This window comes from Lutjanus erythropterus, chromosome 1, assembly GCF_056507025.1.
Source record: "Lutjanus erythropterus isolate fLutEry1 chromosome 1, fLutEry1.hap2, whole genome shotgun sequence".
Taxonomy (NCBI): Eukaryota; Metazoa; Chordata; class Actinopteri; order Lutjaniformes; family Lutjanidae; genus Lutjanus; species Lutjanus erythropterus.
This window is the reverse complement of record NC_139317.1, coordinates 25,655,877-25,683,659: the sequence shown is the minus strand read 5'-3', so window position 1 is coordinate 25,683,659 and position 27,783 is coordinate 25,655,877. Positions and strand designations below refer to the sequence as shown.

At 39.8% G+C, this 27,783-nt stretch overlaps 1 protein-coding gene across 1 annotated transcript; it reads left to right on the top strand.

The window, feature by feature from the left end:
* The first annotated feature begins 25 nt into the window (after nt 1-25).
* dbndd1 (dysbindin domain containing 1) lies at nt 26-27,783 on the top strand. Its single transcript, XM_084718236.1, has 4 exons — nt 26-235; nt 5,924-6,073; nt 15,854-15,991; nt 26,364-27,783. The coding sequence occupies exons 1-4, from the start codon at nt 205-207 to the stop codon at nt 26,516-26,518; spliced, it is 474 nt and encodes a 157-aa protein (XP_084574362.1). The 5' UTR covers nt 26-204; the 3' UTR covers nt 26,519-27,783.

Genomic DNA, 27,783 nt, shown 5'->3' with positions numbered 1-27,783 from the left:
GAGGACAAAAAAAGAGAGGGAGGAGGAGGAGGAGGAGCAGCAGAGGGTTTGGGGAGCCGAGGTCTCGCTGTCTACCCCATCCCGCCCTACTCTGTCTCTCTCATATGCACACACAGACACACTCTCCCCTTGCCTCTCCCTTCTTCCCTCCCTGTTTGTCTCCGATGCTGGTGTGGTGAACAGCAGGACACTCGGCTGAGCTGCATGGAGGCACAGGGAGGGGCAGGGAGCCCAGGTAAGAGACATTTTCTGCTCTTTCTTTTCTCTGTGACACAGCTTTTGTCACATTTCTCAAGTGTCTTTGTCTTTTGAATGACTTGTGCTTTGTGTCTTTCTTAAAACAGCATGTTCAAGGTGTTGTAAATTGTATGGAGACTTCTAAATGGTGGGACTGAGTAACATTTTTATGTTTGTCTACTCAGGAGTTAGTCTGATACGTTTAAATATAGCAGGGCATCAGTGTCTCTATCTTTTATCATAGGATCCAGTTGTGAATTCTTTATTTCTACATTTCTATGTTATTTCTACAGGCCTCATTTTTAATCTGTTGCCCAGCAGTACAGCTCTTTTTATTGCCACGCACTGTAGGTCAATGACACAAAAGCTGGACTGATGAAATACAAATTGCAGTACAATAGTGAATGCATATGGCCTTTGTGTAAAGACCATCCAGAGAAGCCTGTTCTGTGTGGCAGCACTGCACAATGCCTCAGTGGTGCCACTATTGCACTGTAACATCTAAAAATTCAAAGGCTCATTATTTAACTATGTTTGTCTATAGTGGTGGCAAAGTAATGTACGATATCTAATAAGGATGGACCTGAATCTGAGTACGCTATGTGGGAAGGCAGAAATAATGTGATGGAAACAGACATGTCTTCTATTCAAAGTTACTCATTATTCAGAAAAAGTCAGTTCCAGCTGAGTACCTCGACATAGTTAAAAAAAGGTTGTACCTACCTTAATCAATTCCTGATGTAGTGCACCAAAATTATCACCCTCAACTGAAGTGTATTTTTACATATTTGTATGTCTTTACCGTAGAGTTTCTGTTTCAGATGAAAAACAGAATCTTTTGATTTATTAAACTTTTTCCCTCAGTTTTTGATTTTTCAGTATCACCCAGTTAAAGGGGAGGTGGTGGTTGATAAACTTACTTTAGCTAAAAATAGGAAGTAAAGTATGATGATGTGGAAATATATTTCAGAATTAATTATAATTCAGTGCTGAATTATTTGTAGACACACCAATTGCATTGACAGTGAATATTAGGTTAAAATCCAAAACATTTGCCTTATTTAATGTGACTTTCACTAAAAGCTTAGAAAACATTTTTTTAAAGAATACAGACAGAAGTTTTTTGGTTGAATAGATACAGATACAAATAATGACATATCTGTGCATCTCGAGTAAATAAGTCTTAAATGAAATTCCTGTGCCGGAAAGATTATAACATTAGCTTTGATAGATAAAAGGCATGCATCTCATAATGTACAAAGTGATGCAGAGCAGCAGAGGGGTAGTTTATTTGTCAGTATAATACTTCCTTTGACCGTACAGAGTGCATTCACCCACCATTAAAATGTTGCTTTATTACTCTATTGCATCTCGGGGCTAAAACAATGTCTCTGCAGCCATTATAAGCTGCAATTTCAGCAGGTATTCACAGTAATAGTATTTTTTATGGGAGATGGTTATTTTTCCTGCCATGGCTTTGTTCCACTTTACATACTGTGTCTGAGAACAACATGTTCATGCTGACAGAAAGAATTACCCGCCCGTGACAAATTGGGTATTATTTGTTCATTATGATGAGATGGAATTAGAGTGAACATCATTATTATGATGTATCACAAGACAGGGTTACAAAGTGTGACTTCTAGATAACCATGTTTGCATTGTGCCTGTTCTGAACCAGCAGCCACTCTGAATTAAAGAATAAAAGTTGATAAAACATTATTTTCAGCTCATGGGGATTAGGGCTGTGCACGGTGATGTGGTCACCTATATTTAGAGAAATTTGTATAGATATGGTCATTGCAGAAAATACTGTAACATTTAAAAAAGCATTACTATACAGCAGTGCAGCTCAGCCTTTTTGAGTTGTGGCTCCCTACGACAAACCAGTTGGTGTTGGTGACCTCCACAAAAAATCTATATTGCATAAAGTCAGGGTGATATTTCAGACTTTCAGGTGACACACATTGAGACATCTTCTCTATTTCCTGTCCAGTCTCCTGTTCTGAGTCTGAAGCTGGAATACCTTTTCTGAGAAGCCATTGCTTGATAGTTATTCCATGTGATAACTAGCAAAACTGGCTCTGTCTGCTTCTTTAAGCACAACAGTATGGCACAAAGGTGGCAAAATGAAAGCGAGTTTGTTTTGTGTCTAAAATATGTACCTCATTTCCCATCCTGCTTGTTGGTCTGAGTAGTTTGTTTGCTAATTCATGTTAGAAAATGCAAATGTTACTTTGTTAGTGTTTGTGTCTGTTTCCTCTCATTCCATGCTGCTTGCCGCAATGATTCATTTTGTTCTCCACAACCTTCTGTGGACGCCTGTCAATTATTCCGTGACCCCCTTGGGAGACCCGGCCCCCAGGTTGAGAAACACTGCAGTAAAGTATAGAAGATTGAGAGCAATCAGCAGGCAAAATGACCTGGCGAAAAGGGGTGTTGGGGGTGTTAATTCCTCCTGCCTGTGCTACAAGCAATGATTGATTTATTGAACTGAGTGAGACACAGAGTTTGACTCAACTTTTGGCACACATCACTCTCAGCTCTCAGCTTCTCTCTCCATCTGTCTGCCTGTCTGTGTCGGGCTCGCTGATTCACAGGCAGCCATGGCTGGCAGCTCCAGTTGAGACAAGGTCAGCCATTGCGTGGAGAGACCACATTTCTGATAGCTCTGATTGCGTTGTACCAGCAGTAACTTATACTCTGGTTATTTACTCTTGGTTTTTCACAGCCGGTCCGGCAGGTGGTGGTTAGATCATGCCATCTGTGTAAACATGTCCTCCTTCATACACTGTGACTTTCTTGAGAGCCTTTTTCTTCTGTCACTGATTAACATCCTGACTGAGAGCCAGACTCATCTTTTACCAAAATACTAAACGTTTGGGCAAATACAAGCACACAAAACACAGGAATACTATATAGTTATAAAAGAAGGAAGGAAGGTGATCCTCAGAGATTTGTGTTGGATTTATGTCTTAGAACTTGTATCTGTGGTTTAAAACAGATTTCATATCTGACAAATAAGTATTCCACTTTTCCTTTAAGACAAATAGCTGATTACAAATATGGCAAATGCAACTCCAACAGCCCTTGTGATGACATTTCCCTGTGGAGAAAAAGCTGATTTTAGAGTTAATGGATAAAATTACAGCTTGGATAGATGGATGGATGATAAACTGCCCCAGAGCAATAGTAGAAAGGTCAGGGGACAGTAATCCAGCATGATTTCTATAATGAGTGTTTGCTGAAGAAGATGATGGAAATGGAAACCAAAGCTGCTGATATCTTGGTCTAAATATTGAGCAAACATTTCATTATAACAGCAGACGTGGTAACACTATAGTCTCCTACCGTTTGTGTGGCTCCGCCGGGGAAATCAATCAATAGCAGAGTAATGAACACTCGGCTTCTCAGGGTGAAATCAGAATCCGTGATTGTCTGGCTCGGCCTCGGCTGTAACACACTTTTCAACTAAAATGAGAAATTCAGCTGTCTAGGAATATACAGCGAGTAGACATGGACTCATCAGCCATCTGGTGAGGCCCATCGTGAGCTGTTGTACTCCTACGTTACTTTCTATTAACTGCATGTTTTCATATAAAAAAAACATTACTGATGCCACTTTTGTTAGAGGTTTCTCCATATACACAGATTAATCTTTTTTCTATTAAAATGTCCTCTTCAGTTGCATTTTTAAAATGTACTACTAGGTTATTTGGCTCTATTTTACCCAACATGCCTGGTTTGTATTAACTAGCGTCAAAAGTATTGATACTTTGCGGAAAATTGTGGTAGTTTATGTTGTAGTTATATTAGCCCAATTCCAAAAAAGCTGGGAGATTGTATAAAAACATAAATAAAAACAGAATCCAATTATCTGCAAAAATGTGTCCATTTGTGTTCAATTGATTGTAGTGCAAAGACAAGATATTTAATGTGCAAACTGTTTAACTTTATTGTTTTTTGTAACTATACACTCATTCTGAATTTGATGCCTGCAGTGCGTTCCAATAAAGTTGGGACAAGGGAATGTTTATTGCTATAATCACCTTTTCTTTTTACAATATTCAGTAAGTGTTTGGGAACTGAGGACACGAAGTGTTGAAGTTTTGAACTTGAAAGTTTCCCATTCTTGCTTGATACATGACTTCAGTGGCTCCACAGTCTCTGCGTATTTTACGCTTCATAATGAACTACACGTTTTTCAGTGACACGCCTGGACTGTGGTCATTCCAGTCCAGTAGCGCTTTTAACAATCTGGATGGTTCTTTTCCTCTTTGGCCCGAAGGACTCAATGTCCATGAATTCTAAAAACAATTTAAAACATGGACTTTCACCTGAGGGGTCAAAGGTCATGAGCATTCATTGTTCGTTTTCAGCCTTGCCCCTCACCTGAAAAGATTTCTCTGGATTATCTGAATCTCTTAATGATATTATGGATTATAGTTGGTAAAATTCCTAAATTTGTTGCAGTTGTGTTGAGAAACATTCTGAAGCTGTTGGATTATTTGCTCACGAAGTTTTTCACAAAGTTTTGAACCTTGCCCCATCCATGCTTATGTATGACTGAGCCTTTTAACACCCAATCACGATCCTGTTACCAATTCACCTGTTAACCTGTGGAATGTTTTTTGGGCATTGCACAGCTTTCCCAGTCTTTTGTTGCAGCTGTCCTGACTTTTTTGAAACTTGTTGCAGGCATCAAATTCAGAATGAGTGTATATTTATAAAAAGCAATAAAAATTAATAGTTTAAACATTAAATTGTAGTGTTTTCAACTCAATAGAGGTCAAAAAGGATTAGCAAATTATTGTGTTCCATTTTTATGTGCATTTCGCACAGCGTCCCACCTTGGAATTTGACGTATCTGAACTCCTGTCCTTACCTCAGTCAGCCTCATCACATACCCCACTGTGTTTTCAGCTGTATCAAACAGGTGAACAGAGTTTTTTGCATACTCTGGTATTTAAAGGGATGCTATTTTAAGTACCTTCTATTTTCAGACTTTGTTAATAGCCTGTGCAAACTTGTTTTTTCTATCTTGAATGGATGTTTGAGAGGCTCTCAGTTTACTCAGCTTGTATTTTTTCCTAAAAACATTAAAATGACAAAAATGTAACAACTGTTGAATTACAGCCAAGGAATCACACATTTATAAAACCTTTAACACCAGCTAAACACATGTTCACATAGATTTAAACAGAAATTTATATGCAACTGACAAAAAGCAGAGTGTGTACACTTGTACAGACTGTAGGAATGAATTAAAGAATGCAAGAAGGGGCGAACGGAGAGTAAAATTGAATTCACAGCATTACAGTAGACAGGTGACATTGGGATTCATGTCAGGTTTAGATTTGGTAATTGAATGAAATTGAACATAAAATTGGTTATACAAGGAGGATAACTGCTGAATATGGCAGACACTGGAGTGAATATACTTGGGATCTCTTAATTGATTTCTTCTCCTTCATTACTTCAAGAAGATGTGTCTTTATGGATTCAAAGACATTGTTTAATCCCTTTAATTGTCCTGGGTTAGAAATAGACTTGAGAGTTACAGTAAGTTAAGTAGAGCAAATGACCTTTTATTAAAAAATCTAAAGGCCTGATCAATATCTCCACCTTTTCTATTCTATTTGCTCCCTCTCACTCTCTGTCTTACTTTCTCTGTGTGTGCTGATAGAGCCCAATAAAGACATCCAGAAGCTGCTGAAGCCCTCCAGCTCAGGTGACCTATCCAAGGAGTTGTTCCAGCACTCAGCAGGGGGGGAGGAGGAGGAGGGCAGCCTGACTGGGCACACCGCTAGCCTGCTGCACATCACAGAGAAGAGACGTGAGTACCCAGGGAAAGGGGTGAGGAGAGGCTGATATTAAGAACGTGATGAATATTCATCAGTGGAAAAGAGGTGTTGCAGAGTAATTACTGGTGGAAAATGCCTTCAGCATGATAACTGATCAATAGTAAGTGTCTCAAATGATGAAGAACGTGAGGAATGTTAAATAAGGAAGGGAGAAGATGTTCTGTTTCTATTCCAGAGTGTCTTATCAGTGACAGTCACTACTGTCTGTATCGTCACTCAGGGTTGACCATCTCTGATCTTTAAACCCACTGAATGATCGCTGCCTATTTTAGGTATTCTGGTCCCACATTCTCAAAGACCACTGCAGCTTAGTCGTGGTTGAAAGGACTCATTGTGCATCAGTCCCATACAGAGGCTTCCCTGTACGTGCCAGACTCAGGGCCCAGGGCACAGAACCACAGAGGGCTGTCGGGTCTACATGGGTGACAAGGCAACCTTTATCTGCTTCACTAACTCAACACTTTCTCAGAGGGACAGCTCATCCAGAGGCTAATGTCTGTGTCTTTGCCGAGCCACCTGGCAGGTCACATAATAGTTTCTGGCTATGAAGCGAGAGTAAAGAAAGGAAAGACCACTGTCGCTTGAAATACTCACAAAATGCTCTTCAAATCCCATTCTGAGGAAACATATATTCAAAATGATCATTCTTCTTGTTACAGTACATTCATTCTCAGGAGATCAGTCATTGAGAGATTAGCAGTTAGCTCGCCGCAGTTTGGAAGAGCAATAGGAGTAATAATAATAAATCTGTATAGCACCTTTCATACAAGTGCTTTACAACAAAGAAATTAATGCACCAAATTAAGTGCATCACATAATAAAGACATAGAATGAAATTAAAACAGGAATAGAATACAATAATTGATAAAAAATAAGTGTGAAAACTAAAAGCTACAAGTAAAAATAAGATAAAATGAGAACAGAATACATAGAATTCATCTTCACATGGCTAAAACCCTTGATATTTTTTTTTTATCATTCATTTTTAAATCGAACGATAACAAATAGGCTAAAACCAATACAGCAAATTTCCATTTTAAGTTTTCATACCCCCCAACCCTCAGCCCCTTTCCCTATCACTTCCCACCCCCTCTCCACCCCCCTCCACTCCACCAACCAACAAGATGGATGATCAGAGTAGTCCTATTTACACAGAAGATCTTTCAAGTCAGATATCAGATTTGTCCACATTAAAATTGTGTCTGGCCCTGCATCATTAATCCTTGCTGATGATAGTTCCAGGTAAGAAATGTCCAAAAAGCTCCGTAGCCAATGAATAATATAAATATTGTGAGTAGGTTTCCAGCGCTGGGCTACAATCTTCTTGGCTGCAGTTAGGCCCGTCAGCCAGACTTTGCATGCTTTATCCATGAGGGAAAGACGGGAATCTTCATTTAGAAGATGTACAGCAGGATCCATTGGTAATAGTGCCCCAACTAGTCCTGCGAGGGTATTAACAACCTTCCCCCAGAAATCTAGAATCCCTGGACATTCCCATACAACATGAATGAAGGAGCCAACAGCAGAAAGAACAATATAGGTCAGGGACCAGTCCCATCTAATGCCTTATTTCAAATTTCAAATGTATATACTGATTTGGGGTTTTTCAAACCATCACCGATGTTCATTCCATTCCGAATTACATCCCAATCCAGTTTTTGTCCCACCTCAGCTATGTCTCTCCCCTAAGCAAACCCTTAATAATTTGATATCTTGATAATACCGGTAAATGTTAAGTAATACTGAGTTCTGGTGTTGGAAGCTGAGCAAAGTACTGCTTTGGACAGGATCAGCAGCAAATCAAAAGGTCCATTGAAAAAACCCAATATCAGTTTTACCTCTTTACCTCGCCATCAGACAACCATTTCTGACAGGAGACCACCGTTAAGCCAAATATTGTGAACTCTCACTCACCCACACATTGGTGAAATCAGTGATTTTACCTCACAGAATCTGTTCATTTGATTGTGTTATTGTGTTCCTTTAAAGTTTAGTTCAGATTCATACAACGATAACACTAACTAACAGATTGAGGCAGTGGTAGACCTGAAACTCCCATATTCTGTGAGGTAAAATGACTGATTTCGCCAATGGAGTCTGGTTGAGCGAGAGAGTTGATATTTGTCTTATAAAAATGGTTTCCCTTCAAAAATTGCCATCTGACAGCAAGATAAAGCAGTGAAAGCAGTGAGAATACTCTAAATATAACACAAATTTAGTTTAAACTGACATAAGTTTGTTTTAGGTTGACCTTTTTTGAAGTGGCTAAAATACATTTTGTTGCAGGTCCTATCCACAGCAGTCCAATGATTTTAGCATCTTACTCTAATATACCTGCTGCCCTCCAAACTGGGAGTATGCTGACTGTTATTTACTGTTGGTAATTCACTATGGATGAATACCTCATACAACCCCATTTGAGTACTTCAGACTATCCCTTTAAGTTTTTGTCCACACTGCCACAGAGCCATGTTGCAGCCTCATCTTGAATAGCACAGAAAAGAAATTCCTTGCTAGTGTTGCAGTTTTATCTGAGGGACCAGAGTTGCTCCTGTGTCACCTGCAACATTTATTTTTAGACCCGGAGCAAAGAGCCTACTTTAAAAAGACAAACATCTTAATATACCAGAAAGGAACAAGTTGGTTTCTGGCAACTAAGTCACTGAAAAACAACAATATTCAGTACAGAAAGATAGACAAATACATACACACCCATATAAAACTGCAGTGCGGAAAAGTTCCCTTTTGTTGCTGTGATTGAGTGGGTGTGTAAGAAATGAAGATTAAAAATTTATGCTGTGCAGTAAGTCTGAGAGCAAAAAAAGTGTTTATCTGTTTGTGTTCATCTTTTATAAGAGAGTCAAAGGGAAGAAGAGAGAAATGTGGGATTCAAAACATTGAGTACAGCTTATCTGACAGCATGAACTAAAACTTGTTGCAATACCAGTAAACCATCGTTTAGTCATCAAATCTTTTCTGCTAATTTGCCTTCATCATAGAGCTGAAGCTAAAGCATGATGTACTGGAGAAGAGCCGTGTGACATGTTTTAATTTTGATAGACTGTATGCTCACTAAGTGTGAGGAAAATAAAATACTTGCAACAGCCTATATTGTCTAGAGAAAATACCTTTTGGCATGTAAAGGTCCAGTGTGTAACATTTACAGGTGTTTATTGGCAGAATATGACAGAAATTCATTATAATATTCATAAGGATGTTTTTGATGAATTAGCGATTTGTACAGGGTGTACCTGGACTCTTGCCTAATGTCAGCTGGGAGAGGCCCCAGCCCTCCTGCTACCCATCAGGATAAGCGGCTATGGGCGATGGATGGATGTTTTCATTGACATTTAATCACCTGAAACTAAGAATTGTTATGTCTCTGTTACCTTAGAGTGAGCCATATAAATGTACAGGGGCGTGGATCTTCTTCCATGGAGTCTGCCATGCTGTTTTGTGGCCTTTTGCATGACCACTGTAGGTTCTTCTTTTAAACTTGGAAAAGGGTGAGATGAGGTGTTTGCAGTCTCCAAGCTCACAGCTAGATGCCTCTAAATCCTACATCGCTGGTCCTTCAATATATTTCAATACATTTCAATCAGGAGAGACAAGTGAATGAAGATGATTGTGTATTATACAGTTTATATGTTATAATTGGTCTTGACAGAAAGTCTTTGTCAGTCAGACTCTACAGGGAGATTCTGTAATCGAAGGGCATCTGCTCTGAGCAGCGGTAAGATAAATATGCCATGGAGACACCGGAGGTGGCAGCTGATGATGCTGCTGGGACTGATATGCTGAAGAGGCTGATGAAATGATGAAGCTGTTGAATCTACAGAGACTGGGCAATGATGGTAGGGTGGAGGGTGTGCATGACGGAAGCATGAATGACTAATGGCAGAGAGATATATATATATTTAAAAAGACATAGGCTTTTACAATTACTAAAATTGTTTTTTTACTTATTTTTTTTATTATGATCTAACATCACCCGGTGGCACAAGACAGTTCAATGTGAGCTTGTTTTTCATCATAGTCTAATATTAATTGTTCATCATATGATAAGTAGAAAAGTTCTTTTTTCTTTTAAGTAACCTGATAAGTTAGGTTTACTCGCCACTAGTATGCTGACTCATGAATGAATCTTTTGGTTCTTTCTCATAGTGAAGGAGTTTAGAGGAGGAGTCCAGTCACCAAGAACATGGAGTAGATGCATATGTTCTGCACTCCCACTTATTTTAACCCTTCATCCTATTTAGCCCAATTTGTATCATTCTATCCACATCAACAGTAAATATTTTATTCCGACCTCCACCTGAAAATGGCTTTGAAATCCAGCAAAAATTCAAGAGAGTATGAAACTAAAAAAAAAGAAATGCCTTCAGATCTGCATTCTTAACTCTCAAGACGAAGGTTGACACCATTCATGCCAAAGTAGAAGAGCAGCAAATTCAGTCCTTCCAATCAACCACATCAGGGCACTGGAAGTGACCTGCTCAGACCTAGCCAGCGACAAGGCTAAGTTCAAGGCTAAGGCTGTGGACCTGGAGGGACAAAGCCGCAGTAACAATGTATGCATTTTAGGCTTACCCGAGTCTATCAGAGGCCCCCGGCCAACAGATTTGTGTTCTGGGCTGCTCGTCGAACTCCTGGCTGACCAGGTGGTTTCGTCACCTCTAGAGCTAGACCTCTCACATCGTGCCCTCACTTTCATGCTGAAGCCTGGGGAGAAACCCAGAACCGTTGTCTTCTGCTTCTAGAAGCACTAGATCCAAGACCAGGTGATCCACGAATCCCACAAGATGAGAGGGAAACTCCGTCCTGAAGCAGCGGTCCACATAGTGAGTTGTTACGAGGGAGTTTTATAACCTCAGCCTTAAACCTGCGCTTCACTACCCAGCCAAACTCACAACTGAGAAGGAGGGCTAGAAACGGCTAATAACGAAGTCCCCAGTAGGCCCATGAGTTTATGTCAGCACTCCGACATCCTCCAATACAACCCACGGGGGATTAGTCATCTTGAAAGCTATAGAGTTTACATAATACTATTGATCCAAGATGAAACTGACAGAAGGATGGGACTGAGAGAAAAAGACACATTTCCAAATCTGTCTGCTACTTCAGCACCATGGACAGCACCATTTATAAATTTTATAAATACACAGCACAATTAGGCTACTGATATTTCAGAGCCATGGTCGGGTCCATAGATTCTAACCTCCACAAACCTTAGTCAGAAAAACTAGATTAACATATTCCAGTAAACAACCTGTCTGCCCCTGCATTCTCTTTGCCAGTAAGGATAGAAAGGGGAGATAGCAGGTTAACAGACAGGGCACACTTTGTTCATTTAACTGGGTGATGGCATCCCCTGTCATTACAACTCAAATCACCTACTGTATATAATAATTTATTAACCACTGTTAGTTTACATGTATATAGCCACACTGAAATACTAGGTGTATAGTTGTGTTTGCATTAATAAGAGATTTAAGGGGTGCCCTGCTAGCTCAGTTGGTAGAGTGTGCGCCTCATGTACAGAAGCTGTCAATCTTCAGCAGCGACCATGAATTCACTTCCAGCCTGCAGCCTTTGCTGCATGTCTTTCCCCTACCCTCTCCCCCTATTTCCTGTCTATCTTAAGCTGTCCAACAAATAAATATTAAAAAGCCCCCAAAATAATGATAATAAAAATGAAGAATTAAATGAATGAATGAGTAATAAGGGAATGAAAGCAGACATGCAAAAGTTACTTTCCCTTGTAACTAATTATTTTTATATGCAGTAACGTGTGTCACTGTGGATAGAAGTGACCAGCTGATATCACAACTGACAGCCCCAAGCAATGTGAGCAAAGAAATTATGAGGGAGCATGTGTGAGAGGAGTGAATGGCAGGATGGTAAACTAAACATGCATAAGAATAGTCTTTCTGACTGAACTTTGGCTATAGCTTCATTAGCCTTTTCTCAATTGTCCTCACACCATGAGAACCCAGACCTCATTACAGGCTGCCCGGGCTGGACTGATGACCTCAGAGCCCTGCTGAGCCAGTAGAGAAGGAAGGGGATTACAAAGATCCAGCATGGAAGGCGCTTCCCCTCTGGTCTCTTATCCCTTCTCTCAAATGTGAACTCCTCTCTCACTCAGCCCTCGTACTCTTTGTTCCTCCAGTTCAATCCATCTGTACCTTTTAACATGCAGAAAGAGGAAAGGGGGAAAGAGAATTAATGTAAAATCTTTTTATGGAACATCGCATGACAGCATACAAACATTTATTTTTCTTTCTGTGATGTTCTAAATTAAAGGAAACATCATATTATGTTTCAGTGGAATGAAGGGACCTTGATTTCACACACATTAACTACAAAGGCATGAATTTAAAGTGTAACATTAAGGGCATGCAGAAAAAATACATAAATATGTCAAGAAGGAGTCGAAATGGATCAGAAAGCTATGTGCTTGCTGTAAGAAGAGGCGGTGGTCTTTTACATTATCCATCTGCTTTAGTCTCAAAATCCTTTTTTTTTTGTCTCAGCGTGAATTCTCTATTGTCAGTCCTCCCCACTGGCGTCTCAGAGCTTCTCTGATTGGCTTTTCAGACGAAGGCAGTTGTTTCAGTGTGTCTGCCTGGGAGAGAAAACGTACTGATCAATTATTCAAAGAGAAAGGGTGTGGGAGAGGAAAAAAGAGAAGGAGGGAGAGGTGGTTGAAAAAACAAGCGCAGCAAGATGGGAAAAACCTTGTAGCCAATTTGAAATAACAGCAGCAAATAATGCAGTGAGTGTTTTGTTTTACATAATTCCTTCCTTCCTCTTCATCTGTTTCCTTCCCTTCTTCTTGGTTTACATTTACCTTCTTACTGAGCTTCATCTCTCCCTCTGCTCCCATCATCCTGCCTCTCCCTCTTTTCTCTTCATCTCCTCCTCCGCAATTTGCAGCCTCCCTGTTTCACTGCCTCCAATTTCGTCACTCCTCCTGAAAAGGGGGTCAAAAAATACTGATCACTGTGAGCAGGCACCTTCCAGCCTGAGGGTAAAGTCAAATTTATTCACAAACACAGTCAAGAAAACAGTCTTGAAGACAGTCAGTCTGAAGTGATGAACACTGAATGTAGACAAACCACTATTAGACAGCAGACAAAGAAAAGTGTCCAAACATTTGGGTGTGAAATAGTTCTGTCTGTTGGTTACTGAGCCTCTCCATTGCTGCTGTTTAATTATACTGTGTGTGATGTAGTGGTTAATGGTGTGATAATGGAGACTGATGAGCTTAACCCTTTAATGAAGTGCCATGTAGCTCTATAGCCCTTAGAGCATAGTTTCTCAAAGTAAGGCCTGCGGGCCAGTTGTGGCCCTCAGAAACATTTTGTGCAGTTCCTGAATGTGACATGTACTGTAGTGTATGCATTTTATTTTAATTATTTTGTTTCAATACTTACACTTTCAATAGCCTACATTTAATACATCATACATCAAACACCACTGGGTCAGACTGCACTCCCCTGACAAGCGTCTGTCAGGTTAGGAATGACGACTTGTGGAAAGCCTCTGGTTGCATGGCAACTGGTGGCACCACGTGGGTGTTGCAGGTATGTTCTGTCATCGAAGTTAGTGCTATTAGCTAATGCTAGCAAATTCAGAAAAGAAGAAAATAAGGTCTCAGGAAAAGGGCATCAACTCTTACTTCATCAGACCATGAGGACCAGGTAAAATGATCAGCCTTATCTGCGAAAAAATTAATTTGGTGCTCAAGATATTTAATGTTAAATGTCATTGTCAAACCAATCACATATCCTACAACAAGTTAATGGGTTTTCCTGTGCCATTATATGCTGGCACTCAGTTATCAAACTTTGAGAACCCCTGCTCTAGAGGGATAATAGCTTATATTCTTTTTATTAAGATAAGATAAGATAATCCTTTATTAGTGCCACACTGGGGAAATTTGCAGTATTACACCAGCAAAGTGGATAGTGTGGTAGCAATAGCAGTTATCCTCAGGCAAGGTAATCAATAATATCTTTATTTAATAATATCTTTACTGTAGCTTTCTTGCTTACAGCTTTACGCTGGAGTAGGGGCAGATTTTTTTTCTCTCTCTTTTGTAGGCACTTCGTTTTTTTTATATTAATACTATTTATTCCGATGCCGTTTTATCTGGTCCCATACCAATTCAGATACCTGAACTTTGCTTTGGCCAATACCGAGTACCTTTATAGATGGCTAAGGAAAAATAGAAATTAGAAAAATAGAAAAATAAAAAAATGCCAGTAGCAAATAACATGATATTAGTACTGACCATTACCCAGTGTATTGGAGGAACTTCCAATTCTGATATCAACCGTAATATTATTTCCTGTGGAGCATTTCTATGCTGGCCACACGGCTTTAAAAATGTTCATGCATGTCATAACTACCTGTGTCATGGCTGGCATGTGACCTGGTTCTGAGCGTGACAACAAAATTGGGAAGGGCGTCTGGAGTAGAGCAGGTAGATTGGGACGAAATAGAGGACAGATTATGTTTGATCGTCCTAGTTAAAGGTGGTTCATCTGGACTTCAAAGGCTGAAGTCTCAAAATTTTCAGTGCTCATTTCTGATTTGTATTCTATCATAGTCACTGCTTCTTATTTTTCATTCCACGTCTCTAGTGGCATTTCTGGTGTTGAGTGTTTTTAATATCTTTGAAATATGGCACAATAACCAGCCACCTCTTCAGCATAACGATCAGTCTTCTTTGGATCAATATATGTTCTATCAGGAGGGCGATGCTGGGAATTAAATGTAGCAGCAGACACAGAGGAGCAGGAGAGTGGGCTCTGTTTCTTCAGCCTCAAGCGTTGTCTTTAAACAGCCTGGAAAACAGCAGACAAATGACGTGGGGTAATCACAGCTTTCAACCTGTCACGTAACCCATCGTTTTCTCTGCAAAGTCACACCCACAAACAACCGGTGAAGTGTCTCATTCAGACTTGATGTTGTATGGCAGGCAGGTATCCGCTGATTCATGAGGAAAAACAAACACACCTCCATCCGCCTCAGTGCCATCTCCAAACATCTTTCTCACTATAATGGCAGATTAGTTTAGCTCTGTTGCACATGATCGGTTGATGCCTTGCGATGCTTAGCCAAGCAGGTGTTCCTGAATCCTTGCTAGCCTCTATGCATGTATTACAGTCTTTGAGTAAATTCCACTTTACATAACTTACACTAACATTTCAGTATCTGAGGCAGCCTGATTGGAATGCTGAGCCGGGCACGTCGACACACACCGCATGTGAATATATGTGACCCTGTTGTGTGTGGCAGTAGTAACTCCTGCCTGCAGAGGAATCAGAGGCTTGTGCAGAAATGAACAGGTGCAACACACCCAGGAGAAAGACAGAGATCACAGTATGTTAAAGAAGTGGCTATTTTCATCTCCTGTGTCTGAAATATTTCTGAAGTGGAGAGCACTTAACTTTGCAAGAGATGTACCTATAACAGTGGATAAAAGAGTAAAAATGTTCTTTGTTAGAATTGATTTTACAATAGTACTGCAAGAGCCAGCTATTGATCTGATTATAAGCACAATGGAGGTTCGAGAGCGGTGTTACTGTACATGATGGGTGGAGGAGCTCCATATACACAATATATGCAGGTCCACTTCCAGCACTTCTCTGTAAAGAGCCGCTTCTCTTCTGCACTGTCAGCAGAAATGCGTGGATAGTTTTAATCTCTCGGCTTCCCTGTTTTCTCTCTCTGCCTCGCAGAACCACTGAGCAGTGTATCTTCTTTGGAGGTGCACTTTGACCTCCTGGATCTGACGGAGTTGACTGACATGTCTGACCAGGAGCTGGCTGAAGTTTTTGCTGACTCTGATGAGGAGAACCACAACGAGTCCCCAGCAGGTAAGGTTAACTAAAAATGTAAAAGCATACATGTTTTCACAATAAACTAGAATAACAAAAATAAAGAGAAGGGGAATGTATTTAATTGCAAAAATAATACTGAGATTCCCTCAAGTATGTTTTCATATTATCATCTGAAAATAAGACTAGTATTTTTTGTAACCTTAGAATGAGCTCTTTATATCTACAGAAGGCACAGGTCCTCTTCCATGAAGTCTGACATGTTGCACAGCCATGTCTCTACAGTAGCCCAGAATGGACAAATAGCTGCATAGTAAAACATCCAGCTCTTACAGATTAACATTAGCATTTCTCTGTAGTTGTGTTTCTGGCCACCTGGCAAATATAAGTCCAATATTGACTCTCTTTTAGCTCTGTCCTGAGGGAAATATCTGACTCTTGAGCTGCTAGATTTTCCACTTTTCACATATTAGTTACTAACTGTGTTTGTCTGCTGTTTGGTGTGGAGCAGGTAGTGTACAGTGTGACTTTAGCTTTTTCACTTTAAACAGCTGCCTGCTGCAGCAAAAAGGACATAAAAGTGCACGAAATTTAGAACTTAAAGGTCCAGTGTGATTTATTATGGTGATTTATTAGCAGAATAGGGCAAAAATGGAATCTAATAATCATAGGTATGTTTTCATTAGTGTGTAATCACCTGAAAATAAGAACCATTGTGTTGTCATTAACTTAGAGGGAGCCATTTATATCTGCAGATGTTGGGTCGGAGGCTGCCATGTTGCACTCCCATATTTCTTTAATAGCCCCAAACAAAACACTGGCTCTAGATACAGCTTTTTGCATTTTGCGCAAGTTTTGTAGGTTTTCCTTCATGCTTGGAAGGGGAGAGTGAAGGGACATGTTTGCTGCTAGATGCCACTAAATCATACACACTGGTCCTTAAATGACTCTTCTCTCAGCACATTCTAATTAAATTTGGACCAAGACAATAAGCTTGCTCTATAAGTCACAAAGATGTACAGTCATGTACGCAATAGACCAATACATGCACTTAATATTTTAAATGTGTTAAGGTATGCGAACAGATCTGCTGACCCATGGCCCATTTGCTCTGTAGCTTCATTTAAAAAAAGGTCAGTGAGTTACACATAAAGTTTGATTGTTGAGGGTAACGTTTCCCAAATTAAATTTCCTCCCAGCGGTCCTTCACATCAGAATATTCACATCTTGTGCAGTGTTTTATATCATTATGGCCCAGCAGGGTTCTTAAAAGGACTGCTGAGCCATAATCATTAGAAATGTCACGTGACTCCTTCAGGGACTCATCAAAAAAAACATATTTCATGGTGTCCTGGATACACCGCCCTTAAAACTGCAAACAACTTCTGTTTTTTCACAGCCTTGTGAGAAATAATTGCGTTTACAAATTAGAGTCTATAAGATAACAACATTTAAAGTCTCAATTAGGAATTATGGAAAGCATGAATGAAAGGAAACAATGTTATTTTGAGCTGGGACTACATCATACCAGTCACATACAAGCCAAATTAATGAAATGCAGTAGATGGGCCTTATGCACATATGCATACTGAAGAGGAAAAACAGTTCACCCTGCATGTGTGTCACAGAAGAAGGTGGAGGATAAAGGTTAGCACGCCTGAAAAAGGAAGCACAAAATCTTTCCCATGTTTTATTTATGACCTGTGAGCCTCATCCTGCATGCGGACAGTGAACTCTCTCCTCCTCCGACACTCCTGCCTCTCAGCATGCACACAGGATTTCATGCTGGCTCAAGATTCAAAGGGCCACTGACACAGTTTAGCCAGTGTCTTACAAATATTGTATATTCTGTACATGGATTGTGCTAGTCACATTTTTCTTGATAAAAATGTCAGATGTTCAATTGTGATATTGTCATCAGATATGGGCACAGGGCTCGTACTTCAGCTGAAAACAGATATTCATCATACTGGCGACACGGTGACAGTGAGTTAACAGAGAACCTAATGGTGGTGGCCGACCACATGTGTATGTCAAGATCTTAGGTTGTTTGACTCCACTGAAACACAAAATGGATGGACAAAACAGATTTTGTATGGTCAGACATACTTGCTATCACTCTTGGATTTTGTAGATTTCTTATTGTATCATCTTCTGCATCTTCAAAAACATTGCTCTGTCCCTTCCTTCTCTTTTCTATTTATTACTAATGTTCAATATTGTGGCACAGCTTGTTAACTGTGTGTTATGGTACCAGTGAACCATCTGTGGTTTAAGCTGCTGTCTGCAGCTCCACAGCCAATTATTTGAATTAAAGATATTATACAGCATTTAGTGCAGAGGCGTATCTTATTTGCAAGTTTCCTTTGTTTCTTAGTAAAACCTGTGTAGAGTGTAGCGTACTCTGTGCTCATGTAAAATGTTTTTATAAAATTAAAAGTTTTCCAATTTATCATATACAATGTGAGGATTCTTAATTGGGGCTCACTCAGTTTATTTATCACTGCTGCTACTGCCAAGACAACTGTAGTGTAGACAGATTTATGGTTTCCAGTAAATCACTTTTATGGACTTAATATAGTAACTCAGCTACAAGATCAAAGCAACATATTTACTTAAACCTGGTTGAAATGATAGATTTTTTGGCCACTTGGGGACAGTGGAAACAAGTTCTGCACACAGCATTGACATATTATCACCTAAAGTTGATATGGCAAACTTGTTAGCAAACAGTTACCTATTAACACAATCTAGCCATGACAGAGGACCCTTAGCATTTATTTGGAGTTGTGTTTGTGGCCACGGGATTAATACAAGTCCAATATTGACCGTCTTTTAGCTCTGTTTTTGGATTTTGGTCTCTACCAACCCCTGAGAGAAATATCCAGCTCTGTAGTGGTTAAATGCTCCACTAAATTTATTCAGTAAGGTTCACACTGTGTCTGTCTGCTGCTTGGTATGAAGCAGATAGTGTACAGTGGGATTTTAGAGCTTTTTACTGAAAACAGTTCCCTAGTGCTGCTGCCAAAAAGGTCATATGAGAGCTGAGAGGCTGCACCAAAACAATAAAGTTGCAGGTTGGACAGCTTAACAATGAGCTGAGGCTGCTATAAACCTCCACAGAGCCAGGGCATTGTTATAAAAAATATGGATTCTAGCCACTTAAAAATGGATGGAAAACAGTTAAATTGTGACCTGGGCAGAACTAACTTTAGATTTTAATGTCTTAAATGAAACACCTGCAGGTGAGTTGCTAGTTTAGGACACACTGTCAAAAGTAATTACATCAATCTGTTATTATCAGTCCTAAAGTTAAACACATAAAGTGGCTGTGCTCTGATGTCAAGGGATATGAATCAATGACTTCACATCAGGGGTCGAAGGATATGTTTTTTTTTTTCAGGGCCAGTACTGATTATTAGTAAACTGGGGTTGTTATTTATTTAATTGGGTTGTAAATAAACTGATAGTTGTATATTTGTTGTAAATAAATTTGGGAGTTTGTTGAAGTAATACATGAGCAAAAAAGGGTTAGGGATATATAAGTTTTACTTCTCCCTACTCCTTTTCGGACACTGTTACTTTTGTCTTTTTTATTTTTAATTATGTTTTATATAATTTGTGGTTTGAAATAAAGTAATTCATTCATTCATTCATTATTAATCAAGGAAATCAGTAACCAATATTTTGAACCGATATTTTAATGTTAATTTATCTTATTGGGAAACAGATAAGAACAAAAAAAAAGCCACTGATTCTTATTATCATATAAATGCTGAATATCTTATCTGTAATAAGTCGACCACTACTTCATACAAACCGTGAGACACAATTAATGCAACAGTAGTTTGATTCAAGGTCTTTCAGTTTTGGTGCATCATTAGATATCACTCAGCTATGGTTTGATTCACAGACAAACTCTGATTAAACAACACATGACCACATGAACACCAGTGCACCATCTCAAAGAATTTGACTTATTTTCAGGGCCAAGCTTCAGCCTCAAACAACAACTATTCGATCAAATATGCTAGTACATGACATATACTGTATACAATATATGTTTACCACTTTAGACCTGTGTTCCCACAGCAGTGCAGATTAAACAGTATTTACTTGTTCACCCTTCTCAGCTGTCCTCTCCAAACACAACCACACCAAGTTTCCTGAGCCTCTTGTTAGTCACGGGCCACAGCTGCTTGTCAGTCGCCAGGTGCAGGAGATGCAACAGCCAAGACGCCTACAGTCTAGTCCAAGGCCTCACATCCGCTGCTCTGCTCTCTGCTAATCAAGATGAAGTCCTGCTGTCAGGAGACGTACAGCTGTATACCATGACATGAAACGGCCTCAGATTTGTGAGCAAAACAAAATCACAGCAATAATTAAATGTTTGCACACTCAGAATGACACATTCAGTTGATTTAACTGTTTTTATTGCTAACTAATCCAAGTGGCAAAGTGCGCGTCATTCACTATTTTTACCTGAATAAATCATGACTAAAAATAGATCAGCCATCTGAGACATTTCTTCCTTGTTGAAAATCTTTAACCTTTCGACTAAAGATGTATCACTTTGTGCAGAGTCTTTCTGTAACTTGCTTCCCAAACTCTTCTCTCGCTTCTTCTACCTGTGAGCTGTTTTTGTCTCACCCTCACCGCAGACACAGTATTCCTCTCCTTCACCCTCTGTCTTTTAGCTTACCTTCATCCTTCATTCTCGGTTTCTCTTTCCATGTCTGCCTCAGATATGGCTTGTACACAGGAAGGATAACCATCCCAGATAGATGAGAGGCTGAGAGTGCTGTAGAGTGTGCATGCTGATATGTAGAGTAGCTACAGAGTGTCTGTCTTATAGGGCTATGAGATTTACGTAAAATCATATGATCGCCAAATTTTATTTGAAATTGAAGTGTTGTGTATTACTCAGTAGGTAAGGTAAGGCATTGCACCAAAGTGCTGTCATGAGCATGACAAGTTAAAGGGCCAGTGTGTAGGATTTAGTGGGATCTAGTGGTGTGGTTGTAGATTGCAACCAACAGAATAGCGAGGTGTGGTCCCTCCCCTTCCAGTGGACCACCATGGGATGGAAAAAATATGAACGGTAGTCGGCGGCAAGAGAAAAACATTTTTTTTTTTTTCATTTTATTTGAGTTTTGCCCACAGTGACCATGAAACTTAGGCCGTATCTTGAGCCAGTGTTTGGTATGTCCCTTCAGGGCTACTGTGGAAGCATGGTGTTGCAATATGGCAACCTCCATGAAAGAAGACCCACATTATATGTTGATTTTAAAGGCTTATTTTAAGGAAATAAAAAAAAAATAATGTGATTATACACTAAGGAAAACATACTTATGAATATTATATTCTGTTTCTGACTAATTCTGCCAAGAAATCCCCATGCATCTTACTCACTGGACCTTTAACAAAGCAGACAGATGTCTTGCAAAGATACCGTGGAGGAAAAGACACAGATTGACGTTATTGCGCAAACAATGAATCTGCAAAAAATTCTTCAAACTAAATGTCATCAGCTAAGAGTTTTGGATAAAAATGTCTGTCAAACAACATAAATTGTGCAGTAGATACAATATGATGTTAAAGCTTGATTTGCTTGTTTGTTTTACACCACACAGAGTTGTTGGTCCATCACATTTTGTTATTTGTAAATTCAGTCATTCTCATTCTAAAAATGTTTTTTAATTGTGCGACAGTATTTCAGATAAACTAAAACAACGAAATGTATTTCAGTGTATTTCACAGATGAACAGAGATAGTCTATTGTTGCATGCAGACGTCATGTCATGCAGACAATGACAGTGATGTGTTTGTGTGTGTGTGTGTATGAGAAAGGATTTATCCAAACAGCGACTTATTGCACAAATCTCAGCTGTGAGGACCAGCTGTTCTGTTTCATCTGGATTCCCTAAAAACCTCCCTCACTACTCAGCCTGTAATTTCATGCAAGATGATTTTTGATAAGTCTTGAACAACGCCACTAAAACTACAATAGTAACATATTGCAAACTGAACTGTGACAAATGCTGTGTAATAAAAAGTAAGCAGCTTTATTCAGCCATAAAGTCTTCAGTGAGTTTATGTTGGAGGAGTTTAATTATGTTGTGTCAAAGTTTGCATTGCAGATGTGGTAGCATTGAGCTGTGCTGTGCTGTGTGAGCATTACACACTATGGGAAACTGCTGAGTGTGTGTGCTGGGCATGTAGGAGTTGAGGAAGAGGTTAAGTGAAGTATAGTGAGGAGAGAAGAGGAGAGAGGCTGAAGATGGGTGAGCGAGTTCATGCTAAATGTAGGTTCCTGAATAATTCACTTTTCCCTGCTGGAAACATGCAGGCCTTCAAAGCCATTTAAACAGTTATCATAATATGGGAAACAACACTAACACATTATTTATAGATGCAGTGTCTTGTTTGTTTTGTTTACTCTGCTGTCTCCTCTTCTAAGTGTTCCTTTTGTCCATTCCCATGTTCCTCTTGTTTACTTTATGCTACTTGTCAAGCCTAAATTCATGGACATTTCAACCAAAATTAGTGATTCGTTGTACCCCATTGCTGAAATCCAGAAATTGCAGCATACAGTACGTAGTGTTTCATCAAGCGTCTCTTTCCAGAGCAGCTCCAGAGGACACACAACAAAAGGCTGACTTTGTCCAGTAGGTTTTCTCTTTGTTTCACACTGAAATGAGCCTGATGAACCATAAAGTTTCCCCACATCCCTGACAAACTACCACAGGCATAGCTTTGGCTTTGTCCTATTCTTTGTCATTGGAGCAATAATAGGGTTTTAACTGATGACACTGCAGACTGAAACCTATTGTGTCTCTGTCTGGTTGATGTTTTTTTTCCATTTTAAGTGATATGACTTGTGTTTTAGAGCGGGTGTGTGATTTAAGGATTTCTTCTGTAGACATGTGAAGTGAAGCAGAAAATAGGGAACTAAAATAAATTCATTGTTCAGTCATTTTTACTACACAACATATCATGTGTCATTCTCAAATCCGTGATAGTCCGTATTTGACTGCACAGAGAAGTGAGTTCCATCTCTGACAGTTTGTTTGGTGTTTGCAATAGACCAGTGGTTCTCAAACTTTTTACAGTAATATACTGCTTATTTAAATATTTTTGTTATCCAGGTTCCCCTCAACCAGAGCAAAACAGCTTTGATAAAAAATTGTTTTTAAAAAAAGCCTACACAAAAAGGTACAATGCAGCGCTGTCGCATAAATATCAGCTCTTTGAGGTAAATGCCTTTAAAACATATTTTTCCTGACACAGCTTTTGTTGGCTCTGGTTTCGCTTTCTTTTCTTTCTTGTGACGTTAAGCTCCTGCCCTCACAGCTAGCTGAGTCCATCGTGAGCAGAGCTCAGCTGTCAGTCATAACATTAAACTCCCATTTAAAAGCATCAAATAACTAATTTGAAAACTAAACTAAACTAAACTAATTTGATGTTTTAGTTTGGCCCATGTCCCATCTACTGAAATGGAGAGAGTAAGCTTTATGACTTATACTGCTGCCAGCCACCAGGGGGAAGTGTCATGTTGTCTGTCACTATATATGTCAGTGGTGCTCCCATTTGAGAAACACTGCATTACAGCACATAAAATCTCACTGGAAACACAACCAAACAACAGACAGACACACCCTAATCAGTGACTGGACTGTGGCCAGTTAGATTTTTTTTTCCAATCTGCTGTCAGAGATACAACACCTGCGGTGATATCACTGCTTGGGATGTAGCCAGAAGTGAAGCATGTTATGAAGTTTTAGCCCATAGGGCAGCAGTACAGCAGCAGCTTTCTGTCATTCAGTGGTGATTTATCCTTTAAGAGCATGAGACCACATTTTATAGACCCTCTATAGAGGTTCCCTTTAACATAAATTCCAGTCAAATTCCAGTTCAGCTCACTGCCTTCGGGGACGTTCCAGATTAGATTATAATCGCTTTATTATTATTAATATTTGCCCCAGTTCAAAAACACTGACTGGGCTGTGCTAGGATTAGCATGCACAAATAAAACAAGCATTGGGTTTTATGAAAAGAGCATTATCACACGTCACATGTACATGTGCACATATAAACACATTTTGTTGTTTTTGCTGTGCCTACACAGGTTTTCTGTAGGAGAGCCTTGTGTTTCAGACACAATAAGTGCAGCAACATCTAATGGCTGCGAGCCAGCAGCACAGAAGGAGTACACTACATTACCCCATAGCTCAGGGTACTGTGTGCCTGTGACAGCAAGAGAGAGAACAAAGGGAAAATCTCTGTATGATGTGGGGAGGTATGTAATGACTTTACCTCTCAGGTGTGCAAACATTCCTCACTGTGTGTCTTTCAATTATTTTCCTTTCAGTCTTTTAATTAGAAGTCAAGGCAAAAACAGGTCAACAAAAATCTGAGTGATGCACACAATGAAAGGAGAAGTGACGCACACACTCTCACATTGTGCATTATGTGCACATTGTCGACACATTCACATAACTGCGTAAACAGAACACGCAGTCATCAGCAGGTGTTCGTGACGCCTGCTGCAGCAGACTCCTTCATGCTGCTGTGAAGAGGTTGTTGTCCTTCTCATTAAAATCCAGTGGAGACGCCATCAATCTCCTGAAATCAATATATCTTTTCCACCTCCCCATTCCTCTCTCTCTCTCTCTCTCTCTCTCTCTCTCTCTCTCTCTCTTTGTCTCTCAGTCTGTAACGTGTGTGAGGATGTGGATGTGTGAGGATATGGATGTCAGAGAGATGTATAAGGCAGGTATTGAGTATGACCTTCACTCATGAGATCTAACATTGGACCGATATGGGCCGTGTAAAGGCAGAATGACTTGTCGGCTCCCTGTCGGTCATTCTGTTGCTTTGTTGTCCTTCTGGTTGGTTGGACATCACCACCAAGTGGTGTAAAGTGGAACTATAAAAAAAAAATCTGTGTGTCTAATTAAAAATACAACAACAGAAACGATTGGTAGAAGACTAAGTTGCTGTGAGTTGCAGCAGAGTGATTATTTATTATATATTTACTGGATGTGCAAAGAGAAGCAGCTTCTTGTGAGGAATACTCTTGTGGATCATGTTAGATGTCTCAGATGAGATAAAGAAAGTTTCTTATCCCATCCTAGCTTGCCATTATCTCATTTTCATATTTTTGAAAGAATCCCTAAAAATATAATCAGTGTAGTCTTGAATGAACAACAATCTGTGGCCTGTCTAGAAATGGCTGGTGTGTGTGTGTGTGTGTGTGTGTGTGTGTGTGTGTGTGTGTGTGTGTGTGTGTGTGTGTGTGTGTGTGTGTGTGCGCGTGTGTGTGTGTGCGCGCGCGCGCGCACAGGCACACTAGGGGTGTAAGAAAATACCAATACACTTGAGTATTGCAATATAAAGTTTGGTGATATTAGTATCAGTTCTCAAAAGCACAGTATTAATTTTTAATTAATAGTTTATATGCAAAGACTCATTGCAGTTTTGTTATCTGTCTTAAGCCATTTGACTCTTCTACTCTAATGTAGCAGCGTAAAATTTATTGCATTAAACATAGTGCTGTAATGATAGATGATACAGGGACTGTGATGAATACAAAAGCAGAAACTGTTTGCACAAAGATTGTGTGCATATGGTGGTGCTTTTTATACTGGGACAGTTTTCCTGAAATTGATTAATAGACTGTAAAAAGCAGCAATACATTGCTGTCACAGGAAAGACCTGGAAAATCAGCCCAAAAATACTAGGGCCCACAGTCTAAGAGGACAAAGTTTTAAGTGATTCATGTTTCAACACCAGCGTCTTCATCAGAGTCAAAGAGAACAGAGACATCCTCTAAAATAACCTCCTCTAAGTACACACTCATCCGACATAGGCTAGAACAACAGAGAGGGGCCAAAATACTGCATTGAGACACGGATCACACTTATACAGTATGGAATATGTCAACAACAGGAGGTTTTTTAAGTGGATGTGGGTCTCTGCTCTGTCTAACTCTGATGAAGATGCAGCTGCTGTTAAAACATTGGTCACTAAATAAAACTTTGTCACCTGAGTCCGTGTGCTCCAGTACTTTTGGACCTATTTTCCAAGTCTTCCCCCGTGATAAGAGTCTTGAGAGTCCCAGACAGGCCTGCAGTCCCTTGCTTGCCGGTTGAAGCATGTATAACCTTCTTTGCAATATATCACCTCACCCCCGACATCAGAATATATCACAATATATTGAATCTTATCCCCTGTATCATTATATGTATTACTGATGTAAATAAACATTGAATCAAGTGTATTTTAACACTCACTGTGAAACATGACAGGTGTGCAGAGTGACTTTCTTGTGTTTGTTTCCATATGCATGTGTATGTATATCTGCCTGGACTTAACATTATGGACAAAACATAATGTGTTTGGTTTCCAGGTTCCCACCAGCCTGCGCTGCCCAGAGGTGGGTACATGCGCTCCCCCTCGTGGACACGCTGCAGCAAAGTTGAGCCCCCGCGAGAGAGAAAGCACCACAGTGACTCGGACACCCCAGAGCCCTTAATGAAGCTGGAGAGACCGAAGCAGCCGTGATATGTGAAGTGAAACAGCCGGACCGCTGAGAGAGAGAGAAGACCCAGAGCAGCCAGAGTGGAAACACAACGCGGACCAAGAGGCCCCCCATCTGCCACTGTGCACTCACACAACGTTTCATGGTGCTGAACAGACGAGTTCAGGTCGAACTCTGGACAACATGCTCTGTGCTCTGACTAAAGATGTTGAGATGTGCAATACACACACACACTCTCCTTCTCTCTCCCTTTCCTCTCTCACATGCATACACACACACAATCATTGTGTTTTTCATGCAAGCGGTTCTTAATGCACTCTGGGCTGCCAGACGATTTTAAGTTTTGTTTTTGAATGACAGACAGGGTATGATGAGGTCAACACCTCCATCCGTACAGGCTCTCGATGCGGAGAACAGCCTGGACAGCGAGATTTGGTCCTAAATTGTGTCCACAGCTTGTGATCAGACCTTTTGTGTGAAGTTCAGACACTGGGATTCACATTGAATCACCAGGGAATTATTTGAAACATAAATATGTTGGAAATAAAACATCACGCTGAGATTATGACTTCATGTGTTGGCTTGAAAATGTGACAGGGTTTTTTTTTCTGTTGCCTGCTATTAAGGTGACTCGATAAGTGGATGTAAGTGAGGCTATGCTCTTTATATCCATCACACCTTCTCCATCTTAATGAAGGATGTGTGTCATAATTATTAGAATTGCCTAAATTAGAATTTTGCACTTCTCTCACTGTGCCCCCCAGAATTATTGGCATTTGGTGCAGACGACATAAAAGATAAACAGACCAAGTAGCAAGCTATATGCAACATGCTTTTCCATTCTCAAATGCTATTTATTTAGATAAATGTTTTCCAATTATAATTTTTTAAAATGATGGCTGCCAGAACTGCTGCTGCTAAGGTAATTCAAGTACGTCCTTCAGAGTGGTTAGTCATTAAGTTGGTGGGGAATACTTGAAGCAGTTTTAAACGAAGGGAGGCTCGCACCATAGTCAAGTGGACTTCAATAAGCTTTGCATGAATGCCAAAAACACAACAAAGTGCCAACAATTTTGTAATCATCTTTTAAAAGATGAATTTAACTTCAGATGCAATATTTCACATCTTTCTACAGAGGGTATAGCTGATTACTTGATTTATTTATCTCACATTTGGCTTGTCTATACCAGGAGTGCCAATAATTCTGAATGCTGTAACACGATGGATCAAAAGTGACACTTGGATGATAGAAGAATAAATAAAAGTCTTGAAAAAATGTTTTACTGTC

Excerpts from the sequence above, each read along its gene's own strand:
- dbndd1 (XM_084718236.1), top strand. The coding sequence starts at position 205 with ATGGAGGCACAGGGAGGGGCAGGGAGCCCAG. Across the intron at positions 6,074-15,853 it reads GCACATCACAGAGAAGAGAC|AACCACTGAGCAGTGTATCT; the intron begins GTGAGTACCCAG and ends TCTGCCTCGCAG. Across the intron at positions 15,992-26,363 it reads CCACAACGAGTCCCCAGCAG|GTTCCCACCAGCCTGCGCTG; the intron begins GTAAGGTTAACT and ends TTTGGTTTCCAG.